This window comes from Parasteatoda tepidariorum, chromosome X1 (genome assembly GCF_043381705.1).
Source record: "Parasteatoda tepidariorum isolate YZ-2023 chromosome X1, CAS_Ptep_4.0, whole genome shotgun sequence".
NCBI lineage: Eukaryota > Metazoa > Arthropoda > Arachnida > Araneae > Theridiidae > Parasteatoda > Parasteatoda tepidariorum.
Window position 1 is genome coordinate 45,050,781 of NC_092214.1, and position 24,243 is coordinate 45,075,023.

At 28.7% G+C, this 24,243-nt stretch overlaps 1 protein-coding gene across 6 annotated transcripts in view; it reads left to right on the forward strand.

The window, feature by feature from the left end:
• Nucleotides 1–24,243, forward strand: part of LOC107457069 (Chondrocyte-derived ezrin-like domain containing protein) — a 102,736-nt gene that overhangs the window by 14,867 nt on the left and 63,626 nt on the right. For all 6 annotated transcript variants that reach the window (XM_016075121.4, XM_016075123.3, XM_016075122.3 and 3 more), the window contains exons 5-11: nt 2,754–2,851; nt 4,695–4,818; nt 7,087–7,174; nt 8,017–8,172; nt 9,927–10,087; nt 13,795–13,869; nt 17,967–18,250. In XM_016075121.4, coding sequence (XP_015930607.1) covers nt 2,754–2,851; nt 4,695–4,818; nt 7,087–7,174; nt 8,017–8,172; nt 9,927–10,087; nt 13,795–13,869; nt 17,967–18,250 — 986 coding nt within the window. The remainder of the gene's footprint in view (nt 1–2,753; nt 2,852–4,694; nt 4,819–7,086; nt 7,175–8,016; nt 8,173–9,926; nt 10,088–13,794; nt 13,870–17,966; nt 18,251–24,243) is intronic.

Sequence of the window (24,243 nt, forward strand, 5' to 3'; positions counted from 1 at the left end):
TGTAATTTGGTCTTAAAAAATATAATACAGGTAAAATTTAAATTTTATTGGGTTGCATTACTTGAGTCCGTTACTGGCATGGAACGTGACTGGTGCTAATAAAATTATGACAAAAGTTATTGGCTATGAAAAAATATCCCCAAGAAATGGGTTCATAACAAATCAGTCTCCGGGGCAACAGCTATGTGTCTGCACCCCTTTTTCTTTGATTTTTCATAACATGCAGTTGTTTTAGCATTCCCTAAAACAGTGCTGCCGACTTATATTAAAACATTATTATTATAAAACATAAAATTTAAAAAAAGTAGTAAAATTCCAGAAAATATAAATATATAGAAACTTGTCTGAGAGCTAAAGAGTATTCCATTTTAACAATTCTATTTTAAAAATTGTCCTATCTTCATTGATGATTGTAATCCAAGAATCTCAAATATCATAATCATTCACATAAACTGCATATCATCACTGAAGTTTCGATTCCCTTTCAAACTCTTCACAAACTGTTTTAAAAAATTATGCACTCCCCCTATCCCCATAGAACCCTAAAATTATTTTTTTTAAAAAAAACTTTACTATTACAAAAGCACTTGATTTATACACCACCCTTAACCCACATTTATTTAATCCCACCTTCTTCTTTGTCAGCACAACAGCCCTTAGCAGGCCTTGGCTGCCTCAACAGCTGACAAACGCCAGCGCCTTCTATCCATGGCAACTCCCTTCCAATTTCTAATCTTTAGGATTTTCAAGTAATTTTCGATGTCGTTGAGCCATCTTCGAAGGGGTTCTGCTTCTGGGACGTGACCCCTCGTGGCTCTTATATGTGACTATTCTCATGGCGCTATTTTCAAGGCTTCTCCATAGATAGCCCAGCCATCTCAGCCTATTACTGCGAATTATTTGGGAAATTTGGGGCTGCTTGTAGAGTCGGTAGAGCTCGAAGTTATATCTGGTTCGCCAGCATCCCCTTTCTTTAATTGCGCCAAAGATGGCTCTGAGGATCTTTTTTTCAAAGGTGTCTAGTGTCCACTGTAAATCTGAATTTAGGGTCCAAGTTTCACTTCCATTAAGTAGCACAGGAAGTATAAGTGTCTTATAGAGTTTTAACTTTGTTTTTCGGCTGAGAAGATTTGATCTTAACTGTCTCCTAGTCCAAAGAAACACTTATTAGCCATTTGGACTCTATTGTTGATTTCTGCTCTAAGTATGTTTTGATCGTTAACAACAGAGCCAAGGTATTTCAGTTTGTTAACCCTTTCAAAGTTATAATTATTTCAAAGTCATAAAGGGGCACTGTAATTTACAGTTGAGGATGAAAATTCTGTGAATTTTGTCTTATCTTTATTAATAGCAAGGCCCATATTTGTGGCAGCAGCTTTGAGAGCTTGAAAAGCCTCTTTGACATCTCTTTCTGACCTTCCAATTATATCAATATCATCCGCACAGACCAAAACTTGAGGAGACCTATTCCAGAGAGTGCCTCTTTGATCCAATCCATTATCTCGGATACATTTCTTCAAAGCAATGTTAAAAAGTAGGTAAGCAAGGGAATCAAGGGTAGGGTAGGTAAGCAAGCCTCTTTCAGTTACAAAGTGTTTAGAAAGATGGTTTTCAATTTTAATCCTGCATCTCACATTACTGAGTGTAGCGCCGGTGAGGTTAACAAGTTTTACAGATATACCGAACTCATTCATTCTCTAAAGCAGTTTATCCCTCTTGATGCTATCATTGGCAGCCTTGAAGTCTATAAATAAGTGAAAAGTCTTGATGTTATATTCTTTAGTTTTTTTTTAGTTTAATCCCACCTTGAAAACTAATAAAATTCAAAATTTTTTTAAAAAGTTAATAAATAAGAAGCTTACTAACATTTCCATTTATTTTAACTATCTTTCTCTGAACAACAAAATAATTACTCCGATTAATCTCCCTAACAATCTCTATAAGACGAACAAATGCAGATACTCTTTTATTAATGCAAATTTTCCTTAACATATCGTGATTTCTGAATTAAGCCAAAATCCATCATTATCTTAACTTCAAGATGTGTCTTTAAGTTTGAAATTTTCAGTATGGAGCAAAAATTTTTTAGGTAAGAGGAATTCTTTAGTGATTTTTAATTAGTTTGAAAAATGTAAAAATCAATATTTTGTCTTTTGTATGATGTAGGTTAATCGTAATTAATGATTTTATATGTGAAAAATTTAAAAAAATATTTAATCACAATGATTTATTAAATAAAAAAAGTTGGATTATTTTAAGAGATAAATATTTAAAAGTACAAAAAAAAAACAACTTCTTTTTAAAAAGACTTGTAAAAACTAGAATTTTCAGAAGAAACTAAAGATTACTAATTATTGCAAACTTAACATTTTAAACATTACATTACTTATAATATATAACAATAAATTATAATTTCCATCCAAAATATTATTCAGTGTTGTAGATTCTAGGTAGCTCTTTCTCTAAAATAATTTTGTACTCATTTGTGCCAGACAAAACATTTTATTTGCAAATCCAGAATGATTTTGGAATTAGTTTCGAATAGGAAATAAGGTAATCAATCCAAAGTTCTCTACTTAGTTTTTTTTTATGATTGAGAAATTTTTGCATTTAGTTCATTTTTTCTCTTGTAATAATTTATGCTCCTAAATTATTGAAAATGAAATATTAATCTGAAATAAATGGTGAATAAATTAATCTGCTGTTTATTTAATGTATTAAGAATTATATTGTAAATTATTATTATATTTTAGGTATTTATTCAGTTTACAAATCAAGCGAGATTTAGCTCAAGGAATTTTACTATGCAATGACAATACCGCAGCATTAATGGCCTCTTACATTGTGCAAGGTAAGTAATTTAATACCTAATGCAATTCCTTTCAAGTGTTTTATGTGTTTTCTTTTCATATATTTTTCTTTAAATATATAAATTGTGTGTAGTTTTAGTTTTTCTACTGTAAATGTTTCTGAATCTATTCTATATTGCATATTAGTGCAAATGATAATGCTAATATTTTATTTGGACCATATCAAAAGGTCTTAATCATCTTAAGTAAGCACCAAGTAATCTTTTCTCTTTTTTTTCCCCTTCATCTATCGAACATTGCTATAACACCTTGAATATGTAATGTTTTTCAAGATAAGTACAGTGTAGTCCATTCTTGCTCTTGAAACAATACATTCTATCTCTGATTATATTAGTATTGGTTATTTTTATAAATATTCAAATCATCAGCTAGCTCTAAGTTCCATCTTTAATTTTCGGAAACTTTCCCGTTTTCTGTTGTTAGTTTTATTAACTTAAAAATAGTCATGATTTTAATTGATTATGTCTTCTTGTAAATTAGGGATGCACAACCTTTTTGAGTGAAGGGCCACTTGCACTGCAGGTTGACTAACGAAGGGTTGCACGTATATTATGGACTCTTGCAAGAGATACTATAAACACTAACAAAAAAGCTATTATGCTCACAGAATAAAAGTGTAAAAAATACCTACAGATTTTAATCAGTAATAGAAACTTGAACTAAATATGTAAAATAAAATTTATAGGGTTAAGCAAAAAAATTAAAATAAAACTATTATAATACATATTAAAATTTAATATTTCTTTGCTATTATTTATTTTAAATGGAAAAGGTTTTCTTTTTCTTTTTTTCTTAAAAAAAAATCATGCAAGAAATTTAAAACAGAATTACAAACAGTGAGCAATTTAAAAAGTTTGCCTTTTGCTCCACTTTTCAATTTTTTTTAATGTTGTAATAACATAGTATTGAAATATTGGAATTCTAAATACCACATACAAATGCATGGTGCTAATTGCCAAAAAACGATGTAAAAAGAACTTATTTAGGATGAAATATGCACAAATAAATATTGTAAAAAGGTGATTATTTAAAGGTGCGATTAGAAACTTGTGTGTCGTATTAACATCATAGTTAAAATAACAGATTGGAAATATAGAGGAAAAATTGCTTACATTTACGAAGTAATCAGCATAAATAAAACACACCATCAAGTAATTATTTAAATGCGGTATTTAAAATTGGCTAGTCGTAAGAAAAATTCGAAATTTCTAAAACCACCTGGGATTGCATTGCAAAAACTATTTAAAAAAATTATTGGAAAATAACTTGGATTTATGATGAAATCAATAAAAACAATGTGCTTCAAAAAGTGATAATTTAAATGTGCGATTTGAAACACGTGTGTCGTAATAATATCGTAGTGAAATAGGAGATTTTCAAAATCTCGTGCAAAAGCATAACAATAACTGCCTTTAAAAATTATTTAAATTCAAAACTCGCGCATCATAATAAAGTATTAAAATATTGTTTTTTCTTTTAAAAAAACTATTCAGAATTTCGCAGCAATCAATAACTGTTGACAAAACTATCAAGAAAAAATATAGATTTGCAATAGTATCTATGCAAATTGAGTACATCAAAAGTCTTAATTCAAATTTGTGATTCAAAATGTGGAAATTTTTTTTTGGAAAAATTATTGTGCTTAAAAGTTTTTGCAGACTGCTTATCAACAGTCGGCAAGCTGCAGGTTGTGCACCCTTATATGTAAAAAATTATATAACTATTTACTACAAAGAGTAAAAGCAACTTTCCCTAGAAAAAAAGCTTCCTCATTTCTTGATTTTCTTTAAGTTTAGAAATATTTATTTTAAATAATTTTTGTAGCTGAATGTGGTGATTTTGTATCTGAAGACTATCCTGATCACACTTATGTTGCATCCTTTATGTTTGTTCCTCATCAAGATGCTGAATTTCAACATAAAATCATGGAAAATCATAAGAAACACATGTAAGTTAAATATATTCTCAAATTATGATAATTAAGATTTTTTTTTTCTTGTGTATACTGTACAGTCAGCAAAATAATCTGAAAACTCTTAATACCTCATAATCTAATGAGTGGTGTGTATTCACTTCCAACTTACAGTCTTGAATATTTTAGTTAAATAATAATTACCGTTAAATCGTATATTCTCTGAATGAATGTCTTATTTTGTTATCATTATGTAACCAGTATTGCCAAAAAGTTTAAAGGTAATGAAAATTCCACTCATATAGTTTAGTTTATAGTGAGATTTTTAGTGCTTTGCACGTTTAGATGTTGATTTAAATTTACTGACATATTTGTTATAATATCTCTATATTAAAAGAAGAAAAAAAAAATTACTGCCATCATCATCCCTGTTTTGAAATTATTTTTTTTTGTCAAGCTTCTTTCTCACTGTCATAACTCAAAAATTATTTGTTGAAACGATGTGAAATTCTGCACATGTTGCAATATTTTAAGAACATTCTGATGTGAAAATGTTAATTGATGTAGTCATTGATTTTTGAGTTGTTTTATATCAAAGTTGAAGTTTTTTTTTTGCATTTTGTTATTCAGTTTAGTCGAAACTATTAGCAGGGTAATTGTGTTTCCTTTTCATCCATGTACTTATGTTTGAGAATGTGTAACACATCTTGTTTAGTCTAAATTTTGAATTATAAATTTTAAATAATTGAATGGTTTATATTGACCATTCTTTTTGGATATTTCAATGTATAAGTAAAACTAATCTCAGTAAAATTTTCATTTTTTGCAGCCATATACTCTTATGACTTAAGATAATAAAATTTGATCTTTTTTAAAATTTCATATTAGTTCTGGAATTAATATATGTAAAAATTTTAGAAATAGTCCCAAAACCTCTGTTATGAGATGAACTATTGTTTTGCTTTCCTATTTAATACAAATAAAAATATTGATGGAACCTATTATGAAAAAACAAATAAATAAAAATCTGAATATAAACTGTTTTTAAAGTTTTCACTAAATAAATATAAAATGTGACCCTTATCTGGAAAGAGTGGGGTGTGAGACTAGAGATGTGTGGGTGTAGTTTTTATATAGTATTTGAATGAAAGTTGATCTTTTATGTTAAAGTACATTCTCTAATGCACATAATACATAAATGCAGTTTTGGAACATTGCATAGTTGTTCATGTGCTGGTGGGAGTATAATATTTTTTTTAAACAAGTGTATCATAAATAAATTATAATATTGCTATGGGAAAAATATACTTGAGGGTGCCCCTTGGCGAAATTGGCGACTTATGTTTGGCGCTATGCCTGTTTGCGCGGAACACCGTGGTAACAGGAATGGCGGCCAAAACATAATGATATTTCAGTAAAACATTGGAAAATTTCAACAAAACATTGAATAAAGCTTGCAATGAACCCAATATAAGCAAAATTAATAAGTCCAATAAAAAGGATTTTGAATCGAAGCAAAAATTATTGGAGTAGGCGCAGAAAGAAAAGGAAAAAAACAACTCACTTCTTCATTAAGCTTGAATATTCTCAGATTTAGGTGCACAGAATTATCTAATAACAGTTAGATACTGTATAAATTTATCATGAATAGAATCGGTGTACCTCCATCGCCACATAAATGCGACGAAATACGAATCGGAAATGGCGTCTGTAATACTGGACTAGCGGTGACATTTTTTTCTTAAATACCTTTTTATGACTGCCCACATACCTTTGATCTTATTGACCAGATTCAAAAGTAACCTTACCAGCCGGTATCCAACGTAGAACTAACGGACCTCTGAAATTACAACCGTTGAACATTTAAAAATGATGCTAAAATCTAAACCAATCAGAATCACGATTGGGTTTCAACATCGCCCAGCTTGACGATCAACCGCGATCAAAACTTGGCGAGAATCAAGGGGCACCCTCAAATATAGTCAACCCATTGCTATATTTCGTTTTAAATTAATAAATAAAATATAATACTGCTATATTTAGTTTTAAAATAATATTTTCCTAATACTAACATAAGCATCATATGACATTTACTATTCTTTTAAAAAGTACTTAGATTAACTATCATAGCCTTGTATTCAATTTTGAAATTTTAGTATGTGCTTTGTTACAAAAATCACTCTAACTGCATTATTGTTTCAGATTACTTGAATCACAACACTTGTTTCAGTGGTTTGTTTTTCTTTTAATATGTTTCTTGCTTCTTATTTCTTTATTAAAATTAATTTTTATTTTTATTTTTAGAGGGCAATCACCTGCTGAAGCTGATCTTAATTTGTTAGAAACTTCTCGGAGATGTGAGTTGTATGGAATTAAAATGACACCTGCAAAAGTATGTTCTGTACAGTCTTATTATTGTTTTAAAATTCATCTCTCTTAAAGAATAATTAATATAAGGATGTATTGGTTCTTAAGCAGTCAGCCATGAACCTAATTGTATAGATATTAATTTAATTATTTATTTGATTTTACTTTTACCTTGTGTTTTGTGTCTAATTTGAATTAAACTCATTGGCTGGCTTTGACTCTATGACTTAGAGTAAGTATTGAAGGTTTTTAAATTTTTTTATCAACAGAACCTCAAAATGAAAAGTTGAAACATAAAAAGTTAAAAATATATGCATACTGTCAACAAGTCCAAATAACTTATAGCTTTTAATACTGAGACTAGCCACACTTGGTATTTGTTAATTATGCTTTTGTATTATTTGTAAAATAATTGACTTTAACATTTTTTTTTCTTTTAAAATTTTATCTTCCTCAATATATTTAGAAAAAAGATTTGGACTGACTGCTTTGTTATCTTTTATGGTAACAAGATTTATACTCTATGTGACTATCTTGATACTAAATTTTTTTCCCTATGCCACAATTGAGACGAATTTGTATGGGTTTAAATTATAAAGCTGCTATTATAAAACTTCGAAATATGCTAGTAATTTTATCACCTAAAATTTTCAAAGCTGTTGCATAGACTGGGAAGTTTATTTCCACAGAGATAATACGGTAGTACGAGTCCAAATTTTTTTCCTATTACTGTTATAGGTTTTCTGATAAGTAGTAAGGAACATTGTGAAGCGCAGAAAATTAAAAGCAGCTGGAGACTTTTAATAGCATTTTTATTTTTTTCTACTTATGCTATTGCATTTCTTAATTCTTATTTATCTCATTTAGGACAGTGAAGGAGTTCCTTTAAATCTAGCTGCTGCTCATATGGGTGTATTAGTCTTCCAGAATTTCACAAAAATCAACACATTTTCCTGGGCTAAAATTAGAAAAATAAGTTTTAAAAGAAGGAAGTTTTTAATTAAGCTTCATCCTGAGGGCTATGTAAGTATCTTATTCATCATTACATTATTTGATATTTATGTCATAGAAATGCTAGATTCATTGTTAAGTTTTCAAGGAATTTAACTGTGAGTCTTTTGTACCTTCAACAATTAGTCCAGTAGTGCTTCAATTTCTTTCTTTTTGTTTTATTTTTATTTTAAGGATCATAGTGGTGATTTCCTTGCTTTTAATAATGTTTTATCAGTTTTTTGTTAAATTTATTTCTACAAATAGTTAATACAAATAATTACTACATACAAATACTTAACTTCATTTTTTGGGGTTTATTTCTTTCAAATACTTCTGAAAGCCTTCAATGTTTCATGGTTGCTCTTATTCCAGTATTAATTTACTTATTACTGATTACCAAAAAGCAAAATGACCTTGTTATGTAATGAAAAATTTGTGTGAAGGATTTTTGAAAATTGCAAATGTAACATTTAGATACCTGATTGAGTCTTAATTAACTCAGTGCTAAAACGATAGTAGTTTTTGAGAAATTAGGTAGTGAAAAATCAACTTTTCTTTAAAAGGTTCACATATGCTCTTAAATAAATTATGTGAATTTGGCTATATTGTGCAGAATTCATATCGACCAGCCATGGGATTTGAACCCGGATCACCTCATTGGGAGATGAGTGCTCTATCAGCTGAGCCACCACAGCATATGTTTGTTTGTTAAGTTATAAATGAGAATGCTTGAAAGCTATTGGTTTTGAAAACTAAAGTTGTGGAGAAAAGTAATTTTGATCTTGAAAACTAAAACTGCTATAGGAACAGTTAATTGATCAACAAATTAAAGAAGAATTGCTTGACTGACATTGCTTATTAAAAGTCTATGTTTGTTTTCATTACTATCTTTTGTTTGTACTGTTTCTGGTAGTCGCATGGTGGATCACTAGGAGTGAAAGCTGCTATCCTAAGTGTCAAATAAGAAATTAGCATATTTTATTTCTAAGCAAGTTTTAATAGTGAATTTTTTTATATTTATTGTTAGCATCGTTTTTATGTGAAATACATGTTAGGTTAAAAACTGCCTGTTTTTCGTCTCTTTCTCTCCCTTTTGTTTCTTTAGTGAGTAGACCAGTAACAACGAGTTCATCTTTTGTGCTGGAAACTTGCTAGTAAAGGTCTGAATAAGTGTAGTTAAACGACTGATACTCTAGATGAGACGCGTTCTTACATATTTGAACTGGACCACTTAGAGTGATGCACTTTTCTTTACTGTCTTAAAGCATTCTGAAAAAAAGATATCGAGAATCCCTTGGAGTCCTGTTCCTGCCGCTATTGTGAGGTTTTTTCGATTGTCTTTGTTCCCAACACAACAAAGGAGGTATCAAGGTCCCTCTAATGTGGAATTTTTGACTAACGATTATATGATAAATTCTGGTGAACTCTGTCTGCTGATCTATGAACTGAACTGAGACATTTTGCTGTTCTAAGAACTTGTGTTCTACTAGCCCTGTGAAAGTTTGTTGAACTCTGTTTGACAGGAGTATTTTTGCAAATCCATGCATCTCTGATATTTAGCCTATTCTGCTAATAATTATAGAGGATTTGTACCTACTATGTCATAATACTATTAAACCCTATTTTTGATTGTTGGATTCGCAATGTATTCTTAGTCAAGTGCATTAAACGTTTCAAATTATAGAATAGACATTTTTATATTAATTCATATTTATATTTAAGATTTCAACTGTAAAGAAAATTGAGATGATTAAGGGTATTAACATGAAGTTATTTATTTACAGGGGTATTATAAAGACACTGTAGAATTTGTTTTTGAAAGTCGAAATGAATGTAAAAACTTTTGGAAGAAATGCATTGAAAATCATGCTTTTTTTCGATGTTCAGAAGTAAAGCGATTACCACGGCAGAAAACTCGAATTTTTAGTCGAGGCTCTTCTTTTAGGTATATCTTTATTTAAAAAAATAATTGCTGTATGATTTCTAATTTATTATACTTATTACTCATTATTGTTAATTTTTTGATTTTATTGCATATAAATAAAACATTTTATGTGTATTCACTGCTGGCCATTAAAATTGCTACTTTAGAAAAGAATAGAAATAAATGAATGTTATTTATTAGACTCATACATTATAGTAAGAAGAGCAATTTAGAGGCAAGTAGGACATGTAGATATTGAAAAATCAGTAACAAAAGTTGCCAACTTTGGTAAAAATAACATAATTTATCTACGTGGATGAGGAGTTAGATATTATAGAATAGAAAGAAGACGTAAATAAAATCTTAATAATTAAAATAAAAATATAAATGTGTGTTATAGAGCAATTTCTGCAACCTTAATCAGTACACTTTAAAAACTATACCTTAGTTTATTTGCTTTTAAACCATCAACAAACATTTTCAATTGTTCAAAGTTCGGGGCGTTGTCCTAGCTACCTTCGACCTTCGGACATGTTTTGTGTTAAAAAAGGCGAGGATAGTACACCCAACAAGCAGCTGTGCCACCGTTCATGGGTCCATGCTGCTGCAAATGTTGAACTATTTCAATATAAAAATTTTGTCTTGGGAACTATTTTATTTCTATACTCACGATGAGTAATTTGGCTCTTCAACCCCCTTAGTCAAGCTGTCTGTCTTCTTGGCTATTGATAGTGGGTTGCTGCTGAGACTTAACATGGTGTTCTATGTGACTCAGGGTTGGCTTTTTGCCAGAAGGAGCTGGTTTTTGCCATGCCAATGGAAGAAATTGGTTATAACCAGTAAAAACCGGCAAAAATTGGCAGAAACTAAAAAAACGTCTATACTAGTTCTAGTAATTGCTTAATGACATTTTGTTTGAGTAAACTGAAAAATGTAACTCCATGTAACTGTAACAAACTTTTTAATTCATTGTTTGTTAATATATATTATTTTGTTTATATTAAATATAAAGAGTACAGTATATCAAATATTTATATGAAATAAAAAATAAAGTAATGTAATAATAAATATAAATGCTAGATTTTAGTTTATTACATTAAACTCTGAAATTCAGTAATTATTATCATTTAACTCTTAACATAACTGAATAGAGCTATTTTCAAATAGTTTTTTTCTTTTCAAGACATAATTTGCATGACAACAATCCAATTATTATAACAGTAACAGTTTTAGTCTTTGCTGTATGTAAGAGGCAATATAATTGGTTAGACTGCTACATGGTGGTTCAGTTTTAAAAAATATGCAATAGATGAAAGTTTCACAAATCTTGCTTGTTCCTTGATGGCAATGACTGCTAGTTCTGCTGGACTTGAGAGAATTTTCTCAAATTTCTGGTTTGTGCATAGCAAATTGTGAAATTGTTTAGGTTTAGAAACTGCATCAAAACTTGTCTTTTCTTATAGATTACTGCAGAGTGCAAACAATGTAATATTTGATTTTGAATGGTGATAATTTTGTAAATAAGTTGTACTTTGTTTACATTTAATTATTTCTTCTATGAATTATACATTGTATGTCAATCTCAGTACTTACTTTTATGTCATTTTCTGAATTTCTGCCAATAAAGTTATGTACTTTTGCATATGTTGCAAAATAAAAATTCTAACACGAAGGAAATGTGCATATGTAAAATTCTGAGCGCACATTTTTACTACCTTTTCCTGGCTTTGCAGCCCCTTCATAATGTTTTTTGAATTCTGCAGTTCCCCTTATCAAAATTATCACTGCAATAATTCTATAAGGACAATTTGTATTATTTATTGTATCAAAATTTTTTCAGTTGGGGTAAGCCTGTTTTGTCTTATAAAATGCCAGCTTTAAAAAAAAAAAAAACTTCGTATAATTGAAGACTTATAAATGGTTGGTTCTAGCGTTGTTTAAGAGATGGAAAGTTAAATAATTTAATATTAATTCAAAACTGTCTGCTGCACAACATGTGCCTAGAGTGTACACTAAGTCTTGATTAGTCAGAGTGTTATTTCAATTTAAAACAAAGTGTAGATTTCGTTTTATTACAACGTCCTCTAACACAATTGCATTCCTGTGTGTCCTCTGTGATTATTATTTTCTCAGAATATTGTGATATCTTTTTTGTTACGTAGGCATTTACCTTATACGGTAGAGAACCATTTATCTGGTATCCAGAAAACCGGTACAAATTTTGTGCGGTTTTCCTGTCATTTTGAACTAGAACATTTTTGAAAGAGATCGGATATTTGACTGAAACTCGAAGTTGAGTAGAGGAAAACGTGGGTGTAGGGGAAAATTTTTCTTCCCGTTTGCCCAGAGAAACTTCATTTCTTCCCTGACCTTGAAGATCTTTAGATCGAAAGGGGGCAGGGAAGGGACAAATGTTTTATTTTCTCCTGTGTGACCGAAAGAATCATAGTTTTTCTGATAAGCTGCCATCAGTTAAACTTAAGGAGCGGCATGCTGATTTCGTTTTCTCTCTGATTTATGAGAGGGTGGGGAAAATGCATTGCATACGCATATCAGTGAACAAAAGATAAAATAAAAAAGAAAAATATATCATATAAATATAAGATTTATTATGATAAATTGTTTTATAATTTCGGATAATACATTATTTATTAGGAGTAAAGCGTTTTTTTAATCACCAGTTATATTTATCTATTTGACATCTATTAACAAAACAATATTTTTCTCATGAATAAATTCTGATTTCTTAGAAGTGCAGTATCATTTCTATGCAAGTTTTTCTTGAAATGGAATCGCATCTGCTTTCGTTAAAAATCGTCTGTTTTTATAAAATAAAAAAATATAAGAGGAGAAGATTGTTTATTAATTTAAGCATATAATTATTTATTACTAATAGCAGACGATTATTTTATGAAGCAGATAGCTGTTTTTTTTAATTTTTTTTAATTCTGGTTTTCTGATTCCATTATGTTGGAGTTTTTTTTTTCTTTTCATGATAAAATTCATATTCAATAAATTAATTCTTTTCATTCATAAATTTTATCAATAAGTGTTTTTTAAATTCCGTTGATCTTATGATATCCGGCCTTGTTCTGGGTTTTAATATTTATGCTAGTGCCCTTTTTTAACTATCGTTAATTATAATTTTCAAGTGTTGTTTTTATTTAGATTAATAAGTTTTCCTTTTTTTTCTTTATAATTAGGTATGAAATATATTGCGTTATTTAATCGTTGGTTTTGTTTTATATTAGTTAATTTGGGTTTTTTAATTATTTTCAAAAAGTAAATTTGTGAGTTTTGTATTTTTTAAACTTGTTTTTCTTGTCTAAACTTGCAAATATTTTTATTCTTTTAAATGTTATTTTTCTAACATTTATTTTTGAAATTTAGGAGAGCCTTTCTTTCGTTTCTTATTTTAAAATGTGTTACACTTCTTCCTTGTAATTTGGGTTCGATAAAACATCGATTAGCGACACTTTTTGACCAATCCAGAAAACTGGGAAATTCAGTCATCCGAGAAAGATAGCGATCCCGATAGCGATGGTCCCAAGCATCCCGGATAATTTCTCTACTGTACTAATTTTCATCTGATATTTGTCAACTTGGAGTATTATTGTAAAATTTAAATTCCATCTTTTATACAAATTAGCACACTTTTATAATTGCTGTTCCTAGTAATGAAATACTTGTTTTGAATATTTTGTCATGCATATTATGTATTTTTGCAGGTACAGTGGCAGAACACAGAAACAAATGGTAGAATATGTGAGAGAAAATTATGTGAAGCGTCAGCCGTTTCAAAGGTAAAGCAGTGTGTTCTTTCACTGAACTTTCAGTTGTGCAAAATACTTCTCTCTGCTTCCTGACAATATTCTTATTTTGAAGCAAGAAATTTTGTTTGAATTTTTATCTGTGAGAACTTGAAAACTAATTTATATTTTTTATTTATTTATTTTTTTTAAGATTCAAGTAGTTTAATTTGACTTAAACTTAGAACCGTTTGATGCTTTGCAGATTACAAAGAAATCTTTTATAGATAAATGTACCTGTATTTCGATTTTGAAGAAAGGAAGTTATTTACAGTAGTAAAAATAATTTAAATCAGATCTTGGATAAATGCATTATTATTTGAAAATAATAATGATGAGTAATGTTTGTACACTCTCATTTCAATAGTAACTGATCTGATTCTGTGTACAAAATCTATAATAACTATAATCTATAACTATAATCTATAACTATAACTATAATCTATAACTATAACTATAATCTATAACTATAATCTATAACTATAATCTATAACTATAATCTATAACTATAAACTATAATCTATAACTATAATCTATAACTATAAACTATAATCTGATTTTGTGTACAAAATTGTTTTTATTTTGACTTGTGTCATTAAACTCTTGAATCAATATAATCCTTATATCTTTTCATATTAAAATCTTTAAACTATTTTTTTCTTTTGTTTGCCAAAATTTAGTTTTTAAAAAAATATTATAGGCCCCAACTTAAATTTTTTTATTGACATCAAACATTGCTCTGTAAAATTTCACAATTACAATTGTATTGTATCTTCCTTATTTATTTTGAACTTGCATTTGTTAGTCTTAAAGTATCAATTCTTTCATGTTATTGGTTGATTGTATGCATATTCATTGCTATATTCTTATTTTTGGAAAGACAGAATTTTTAATTCAAACTTTCAGTGATAAATTTCTATTTGCTACATTTTATTTGGCATTTGTGCCCAACTTAAACTTGTAAATATTAAAAGAATATACCAATTACTCTTCTCTTTATATTATGCAAGTGTAGCATTGCAAATTTTCGACTATTTGGAATGAGATTAACCAGAAAGCTCAAAAAGCTAGGATTTGTAAAAGTTTACAAAAGCTTTTTAAAAAAAGGAATTTATTTACAAAAGGTTAATTAAAGCATTGAAACAATTTATTGTGAAGTACCAATAAATTGCATTATTTTGTAAGATAATATAAGCAGTTTTTTCATTGATAAAATTGTTGAAAACCTGCGAGATAAAATTTATATAAAAAGAAAGAAAGTTTAGGACAAAAGAAGACAATAATTGTGGTTTCCGAAGAAACGAACGTCATCCCCTTCCTATAACTTCATTTTAATAAAGAGTAAGTAGAAAATTTTCTTCAGTCTCTGTTAGAGGAAGGGAAAATAGTTGCCAAAAAAATAACATAGAGGATAATGTTAAATTTCCTATAACATAACATAACAAAAAAAAATTGTAAATTTTTTTTAGTATTTTTATTTGTATTTGTTTAAAGACACTTTGTTCTTGATTTGTATTTGTTAATCACCATACTGTCATTGATATCTTTCAGAAAAATTAAATAACAAATCAAATAAGAATAATGAATATTAAATAGATTTGGATTTGATGCAGATGAGTTTTTTTTTTCTTCTTGTGTTTTAGTTTTGGTTCACTTCACAATTTTTTTGTTTATTGAACTTTTTAACCTGCATTTTGTTACATCGCAACATTTTTTAAAGGCATTTTTGGTAGTATTTTTTTTCTTCCTGAAAGTACAGTAATGTAGAAAAATGATTATTTCATTTTAAAGTTTAGCTTTCAGAATAAGGAACAATTTTATTTGCTGTTTCTCTTTCGCCTTTTTGTCAATTGTGTAACTTCAGTTTTATTTTTATAGCTGTTAGTCAATATCACATTTATCTTTAATATTTCTTGTTAGATGACTATTCTAGTCTTTGCTTACCTATTACCCTTATTATTGTTCTAAAAGCTGAGATTCTGGAAAATATTTTATATCAGTGTTTTTATTGTGGTGCAACACTTTTCCAGCTATTTAGCTTGTAATTTCCCTTCAAATACTTCTATTAACAACTATTACAGTTTATTTTTCCATTATCTTTATTATTTTCTATAAGCAGTGACTCAATTATGCTTTTTTTATTTATTTTTTTCTGTTTCATATATTTTCTTTCACGTAGCTATTTTAGTTTTTTTCTTATCTGCTTTTTTTATTATGGTTCAAAATTTTTTCCAGTAAGTACAGCAGAGTGGCCACTCACTCTGAAAACAGAAGAATACATGGAATGCCCGGGGAATTCGAAAGTACTCCTGAAAAGCCTAGAATTTTTAGAAAGTTTACTCTGATTTCTGGAATATTTTGGAAGATCAAAAATTAATAGTACTTTTTTATTTTAATTTTATAACCAGTTCTGAACAGCCGACCTAATTCTGAGTTTGTGACTATCATTGTTCATTTCCATAGCCTTATAATTTTGAACTCAACCTAGAAGAGAGGAGAAACCATGAAAACCTCCCATGGTTTGCCTGACTGTAAGAGGATTCTTACCCATGATTCATTTACCACTGACAATATTTTACGTCAACACTGTAGTCGATGTGAGCCTGGAACAGACTTCGTATCAACCAGCTACCGCTGACATTTGAACCTGGGTTACCCCATTGGGAGGCAAACACTCTCTATCTCTTAAATTACTGCAGCCCTATCAGTATTTTTTTATAAACGTTGTTGAACAGCCAACCCAATTTTTTGAGTTTATGACTACCAATGTTCATCTCTGTTGCCTTGTAATTTTGAACCTGATCCAGAACACTAGGGAACTCCAGGATCAAGTAGTGGGAGAAATTTTGCCTTCTTGCATGACCTTTTGATGGAACTAACTTGTATTTGCATTACATGGAGAGGAAAACCAAGAAAACCACTCATGGTTAGCCTGATGGCAAGGGGGCTCTAACCCATGATCCATCTACCACAGAGGATATTTTATATCAGCACTGTGGTCAGTGCGAGCCAAGTGTAAAGTTATAAGATGCAGACGCTCTATCCCCTGAATCACCCCGGCTTCTAGCAGATTGTTTGTTATATTCATTAAAAATAATATAACAAATATATAAATTCATGTATTTACACTCAACAAAATGTTTCAATTTTTTTATGTATGAAATTGTATCATTTAAAATTTATCCTGTCTCACTTTTTTTTCTTTTCATCAATGTTATTTTAATAAATAACTCATTTTTAATTTATTTAATTAATAATTTCCAGTTTTCCTACATCTAAAAACATTAGGACAATAAAATTTTTTTCAAAACCAGACATATCTATCTATAGCCTGTCATAAAATTATTAATGAAAATTTTTAATGAAAGTCATAAATGCTTTGTTCAATATCATGAACATTTTAACAATGATCAGTTTTAATATAAAAAAAGTGGAAATTTTAATTGAAATTTTTTCCTTCTCAATTCTTAAACGCATGCTTAAATATTTTAATAATTTATTAAAATTATGTTTTATTCATGAGATTTTGCAACCCAATCCAGAAATTTTTTTTCTAATGCGACCTTGGATATCTCACCTAATTGTGTATGGAGAGTGGCCACTCTGTACAGTAATATAAAACACCAAAAATTTCAACATTAAATGGTAAAAACATGTCCTTATTTAATAAGATTTGTTTTTATATCCCTGTCGTGTGTTTTTTCAACTTTACCATTCATGTTTTTCATTTATTTGTCTTTAATTGTATTGTTATATTGTTTATATTTTTTTTATGAGTGTCATTTGCACTAAAATCTTGGGCTTTTATTGAGATATGGCATTTTTTTCTCTCCAGAAAATAGGGTTGCATTAAAAGCCAACATTTTGCGACTTAAGTATCCAGAATGTTTACATATCTGTACTTTGCCTAATCTAGCTCATTCTGAATAGTCAAGCTTTATTGTATATGTTATTTATAAAAGCAAATGAACCTGGCACAGAAGAAATTTATCCTCACACTAAAAATACAAGCAGAAAGTTATATATATTTTTTCAATTCATAATTCTTTGACCTGAATTTTATTAATTTTTATGACCTTTTATTATTGCAGGTCTACCAGCTTGCGTGTCTCTAGTACAAATCGTAGAGGCCTAGGCCTAGTTGGTGTATCTCTTTCAGCACAACCCTTGCTACCTGTAAGTAGCAGCCAATCTTGTGGTTCAGTTATCCTTTCTCATGATCTAGAGATGCCTCCAGCTTTTTTGACAAGGCCCACATCAGCTTCACAACCTTCTTCTCCAAGAGTTAATCAAGACTCATCCAGAATGATGGCAAATGGAAGTATATGTATTGATTCCAGAGGTTCCTACTCAGAGAGAAGAGATCTTCCACCAGGTTTGCTTTACTCGAAATTAAATAAAGATTTAATTGACAGTGAACTTCATAGTCCAGATGTAATAAGTAATTGCAGTGAGGAAAATTATAGCGATAATTTTAGTGATCATTATTTGTCTGATAACACTTCACATAATTCTTATTCTTTAGATCATAAACATTCTCTTTCTGACAGTGTTGTTTATCAAAATTGTCGTGATGCTTTGACTATGTCAGATAACAAATCTGATCATATTTGTAATTTATCTTTCGATTCAAAAGCACCATTTGATACTAAACAAAGCTCGTTAGGTAGTGAGGGAGAAGTAGCAAAGGGAGAATTTTTAAGCAATTTGGTGAAAGATTTATCTGAAATTTGTAATCAAAATAGTGTTGAAAATGATATGGTTGTTCTTGAATCGAATTGTGTGAATGGTGATGCATCTTCTAACTGTGTGAATGGTGATATACCCTATATTTTGCATAAATTAGACAAATCTCAAAAACCTCAATCAAATATTTTAAAACAATGTAATACACCTAGGTCACCTAAGCCTATACTCAGAGTTGAGGTGGAGCATGCTCTAAAATCCCAAGGTAGTCCCACACTTTATGCAAGGGCTGGATGTTTTTCTACTTCGAAGAAAAACAAATTTAATCATAATATTAAAAATTTAATGCGTAGTAAAACAGTTGATTTTGTTTCTGTTAATCAACTTCCTGCTGCTGACAGTTTTTCATCTCAAGATGATTCGTTGGAAGATTCTATTGGTAAAGTTCTCAAAGAATGTCAACGAAAATGCAATTCTGAACCAATTAACACCAAAGGTTTGCTTAAATATTCTTCTAGTAAACAGAGTTCAACTGATTCCCAAGATATGGATTATGGTTCTTCAAACAAAGATGGTACATATTATCGGTTTGCAACAGATGATTTGACTGACAGCATTGAGATGATCATGTCCAAAAAACAAGGAAAGAAAAGATTGAATAAATTTAAACATAGTACTACAAATATTTCATTTGAAGCTAGTGATCCCGTTGAAAATAAAAGTTACGTACCTGAATTCGTTGATGTTCCCGTTACGGAAACTGTTTTTCAAGTTACTGAAGTAGAATCAGAAAGAAAGAAGATGGAGAATATTAATCCCCTGCTTAAAGATCATTGGGTAAATCGTAGTACCGAAGAATATCTTGCTGACTCTTCATCAAGTAGTGAGATGTTGTATTCTGGTAATAGCACCAGTAGCCTTGATGATATGCTTCAATTAAGTGATCTTAGGCTTTATGATACTCATTTATCTTCATCTGAAGAAGATCCAACTGTTGCTGATGATGATGAATTGGATAAAAGCCACATAGTTGATTATGAAGAGGAGGATTTGAATAATCAAATGCAATCAGAAAACCATATTCCTTTCAAAAATGCTAGTGACTTTGAAAATGACTGTGAAGTAGATAATAATAGTTTAAATGAAGCTATAGATATATTAGAAGACATAACTGAGCACACTGAAACCTTCTCAGAAGGAGAAACAGCCCAAATACTAGATGATAATTTGTCTTGTGGAAGTACTCGCTCAATTGAATCTATTCCTAGTACACCAAGTAAAGCTGGCTCTTCTTGTTTAGTAGAAGATTGTATAGCAGCTAGTTCATCTCAGAACTCAAATCAAAAATCTGGCTGCATACCACCCATTCTGAAAACTGTAGATAGGCACCAAAAGTAATCCTATAATGTACTGAAATCAACACTTCCCTATGTTAATTTTTGCTGATGGAAGAAAGTTTTTTAGAATTTTGTACTTTGTGCAATAACTTTTGTTTTCTGTTTTAAAAATAACTGAAAATAAGAAATTGAATTCTGATTGAAAACTCTGCTGTTAAGTGCATTAATTTTGTCGTGTAAAATTTTCAGTACTTTTTATATGTGTATTTGTTTTATTTAAATTTTAATGTGGTTTTTCATTATTTAGTCTAACTCCTACCTCAAATGCTAAATACTTTACTTTTAGTGTATTAAATTTTTATGTTAAATATTACATGCAAAATAGTTTTATTTTACCATACTGAAAATTCTTTCTTTCATGAGCCTGTGTTTTTATTTATGCAATTTTTTTTTGTCATATAAGTAGTTATATATTGTTTTTTCATTTTGAACGCATATATTAACTATTACTTTCTTATATCTAGTCATTTTTGTTTATTTTTATTTTCATTGTTGAGATTTACATTGTTAAGGTGAAAGTATCTGTGATTGGATTTTGAAATAGTATACCATACCATGCTTTTTTATGAATCAAATTTATTTTTATTCTTTGATATTTGCTTAATGTTTGAAAATGAAGACAATGGATTTAAATTCAGTTGAAGGTTTGCTAGATCAAGTATAAATGTTTAAGTTGACATGTTCACAGTTTAGTTAAAAAATTAAAACTAGTGTAGAGAAAAAAATTAATAAAATGAAAAATGTGGTTAGATGTTTTGAAGAGGGATAAATCACAATTCAAAACTTTTCCACCTATACTTTGTGCTAGGATAACTTGGTTATGTATAATAAGCACCTGTAATGTGTTAAACAATCATTTGTAGGTAGGAAATATCGAAATGCATCATTCTTAGTTGCTATTTTAAAGATTATCTTCAGTAATATTGAAGAATCATGAAAAAAAGACAAAGGTTATCCCACCTGGCATTTTTGCATGGAATAAAAATCATCAATATTTACCATAATATATCTGATAGTGGGATTGGAAGATTTATTGGATCTTTTAACTTTTTTATTATCTCTGAAATCAGAATTGATAGTACATGAAAAGAAATAAGCTAAAAAAAATAATTATTGTTCATGAGTTTTGATACTTAATTTAGCTCTTGTTTAATTATAAAATATTTTTTAGGGGGTATTTACGAAATATAATTAGCATATCTCGTATCTCAATCTCATTCACTTTGTATAATTTGAAAATTTTAGTATCCATGAAATTACACATTCATATTCACTTCTTGTATTACATCTGCAATTTTCAGTTTTGTTCTGCGTGTGAAGCACAGAAGAAATGAATTTTTTTTTAAAAAACTGAGCTTATAAATTCATATAATTATAATTTTAGTACTGATTATTATCATATGCTAATCGTTTGTCCACTTGGCCTTTAAACCATGGACTCTCCAATGTTTCTCTACTTGAGTAGAGCAAGAAGATAGTGCAGGACATTTGTCCAAATGCAAAACAGTCATATCCTGGCCAGTCATATAAAAAGAACATATTTTGGTAATGATAACCTATTTAATTTTCAATATATAGCTTAAAATTCATTCATTTTAAGATTGCATATTGAATACAATAAATACTTGTTCAAATTGTGGTATAAACTGTCACACAATTAAGAAAATATGGTCATGTTTCTCAGCCTTTCTGCTATTTAGCACTTTTGCGTTTACTATAATTATGCTTTCCTGTTTTTTTTTCCTGTAATTTAGCAGATTTGCTTTAATTGTTACTATGCTGTATCACTTATGTAGTATACCATTTAATTTGGTTTTTTCAAGTGGACAATGCCTGAATTTTTCCCTTATAGATTGTGCTTTAGTATGCCATAAAAAATGCCAAATGTTGTAGTTTTTAAAAGGCAAGCATTATAAGTTGCCTACTCTTATTATCTTATTTTATTTTTAGTTTTCTACATTTAAAGTACACATTCAAATTCCTTTACATTTTAAAGGACTTTCACAATCAATTCTGTTTTCAAGGATATTTGCTCTGTAAAGAAAATCCATCCTATAAACTTGTTAAATGTTTTTCGTGAAAGAACTTTTTGCATTATTAACAAATAATTAATTCCTAATAATGGTTTACAATATTGTGTTCGTAGTTTTAAGTGCATATGCAGAATGGACTCAATTTTACACAAAGCTCATTATAAAAGTAACTAGAACTTAAAGCTTAATAATTGTTAGACGATTAATCGATTAATAAGTTTTACCTTAAGTTTAAATCCCTAAATTTGGAATAATATTCAAAAGTAAATACCTTTTAAATTAGGGATAAAATTTTTTTTACAGGGAAGCTTTACCTTTATAATTTTTGTTAATTTTATGTTTATGTGAACTAAAGTAACGCGTGTGATAAGATGTCCGCTTGTCAACTATTTGTGATGATGGCATAATGTTTATATAGCTTAGTGAAATATATTTATATATATAACAGCGTTTTTAATAATGTGCTTACAAAAATAAGATTACGCTATGGCTTTATAAAAGTTTTAACTTTATTCTAAATGCTAAAAAGCATCATTTGAACCTTAAAAGGCAGACAGAATTAAATATAATCTATCTAAGTTTTTAAAAAAACCAGCGTTACAATTGTTCCAAGCACTGTTTGAACTGAAAAATTGAATTAGGATAAAATGCATGAAAATAATAATAGTAATAATAAATAAATTTAAAAAAACTTTAAAATAAATAAGAAGGCAAAAACAACAAGAATTTTTTCTGAAAGTGGGTAAAACCTGTTTCTTTTTTTTAAACAGTAAAAACCATAAAAAATTATATTTTTTAAAGATTGTAAAAACCAGGGGGAAAAGGCTATAAAGACCTTTTTTGATAAATATTGTGTCAACCCTGAATTATCTGAAGTGCAGTTTTCATAAATGTATATTTTGCTGTCATTTTCTTCTATTTCGCAATTTCAGTTTTTTTTATTATTAGGCCTATTATTTCTTTTATAAATCTTAAATGTATTTTCTTATGGCGAACTATTACAGCATTTTTTTCTTCCTTTCTTTGAATATTATAAGAGAAATTCTGATGAACCATAAAAACCATAAACCAGTTTTATACCAAACCAAACATATATACTACAAACATACAAATTAACATAAACCAAAGTTTTATATCGTATTGTTATAGCGCTATTCATTTTCCATAGAAAACAAAATAAATGTGGTAGAGATATATAAAATATGGTAGCTGCATTAAATAATTGGCAATAAAGTAAGAGTTAAGAATAAAAATGACGTTTTTCCCTTTGTTTCGCGCTTAAATTTTTGCCACTGAATGACTTCAAAAATTTTTTTTTAATGCTCTTAGTCTCTTTATGTTTTAATATTTTTATGGACAACTATTATAGTTTTTTTCCTTTATCTTTTATTTCTATAAGAATATGATTCTGATTAAATTTTATTTTTGTTATAACTTAGACATTTTTTCTGAAAAATATAGTTTGGTGGAAAACTGAGATTTTCAGTAATAAAAAATTAAAATAAGTAGTTATAAGTAGGATTAAAGCATTAGAAATGATATTTTTCTTCCTATTTGTCTCTTCTGTTTCCCACTTTGCAATTTCAATTTTTATATAACTATAATTTATTAGTATTATTTTATTAACTGTTATTTATCTTAAATAGCTTTAAAGAAAAGTAATATAGCTTTTTTGCTTTTTTACGAATTATTTTTCTTAAGCGTCAATTTTTATGAACTTTTGTTTTATTAGCATTTTTTTCTAGTAAATATGGTATTATGGAAAACAGAAAATTTCTGAATTAAATATTAGGGATGGTAAGTAAGAGTTAGGAATTAACAATGATTTTCTTTCTGTTCTTCTCTTGCGTTTTTTTTCCACTGTGCAATTTCATTCCTTTTTTTTCCAATAATTTTATAGAGTTATAGTTTTAAATTTCTTTTATTTCTTTATATTCTTATAGAAATGATATTTTTTGTATTGTAGAATTGTAAAATACTGAGCTAAAAGTTTGATAAACCAATGGCCATTATATTGGTATGAATAATAAATTCTTTTTCTCTCTCTCAAATTTTTTAAATATAAAATTTGTCTTATGAAACCAAAGCAATTTTTCTTCATAATGTAGTTTAGAGTCAAATATATCAAGCTGACTATATCAAGTCAAATATATCAATAGTGACTGCTGTTTGTTGCTATTGTAAACTATAGACTTTAATTTAATTCTTATATTATTATCTCTTATGCATGAAATTTATATAATCATTATATT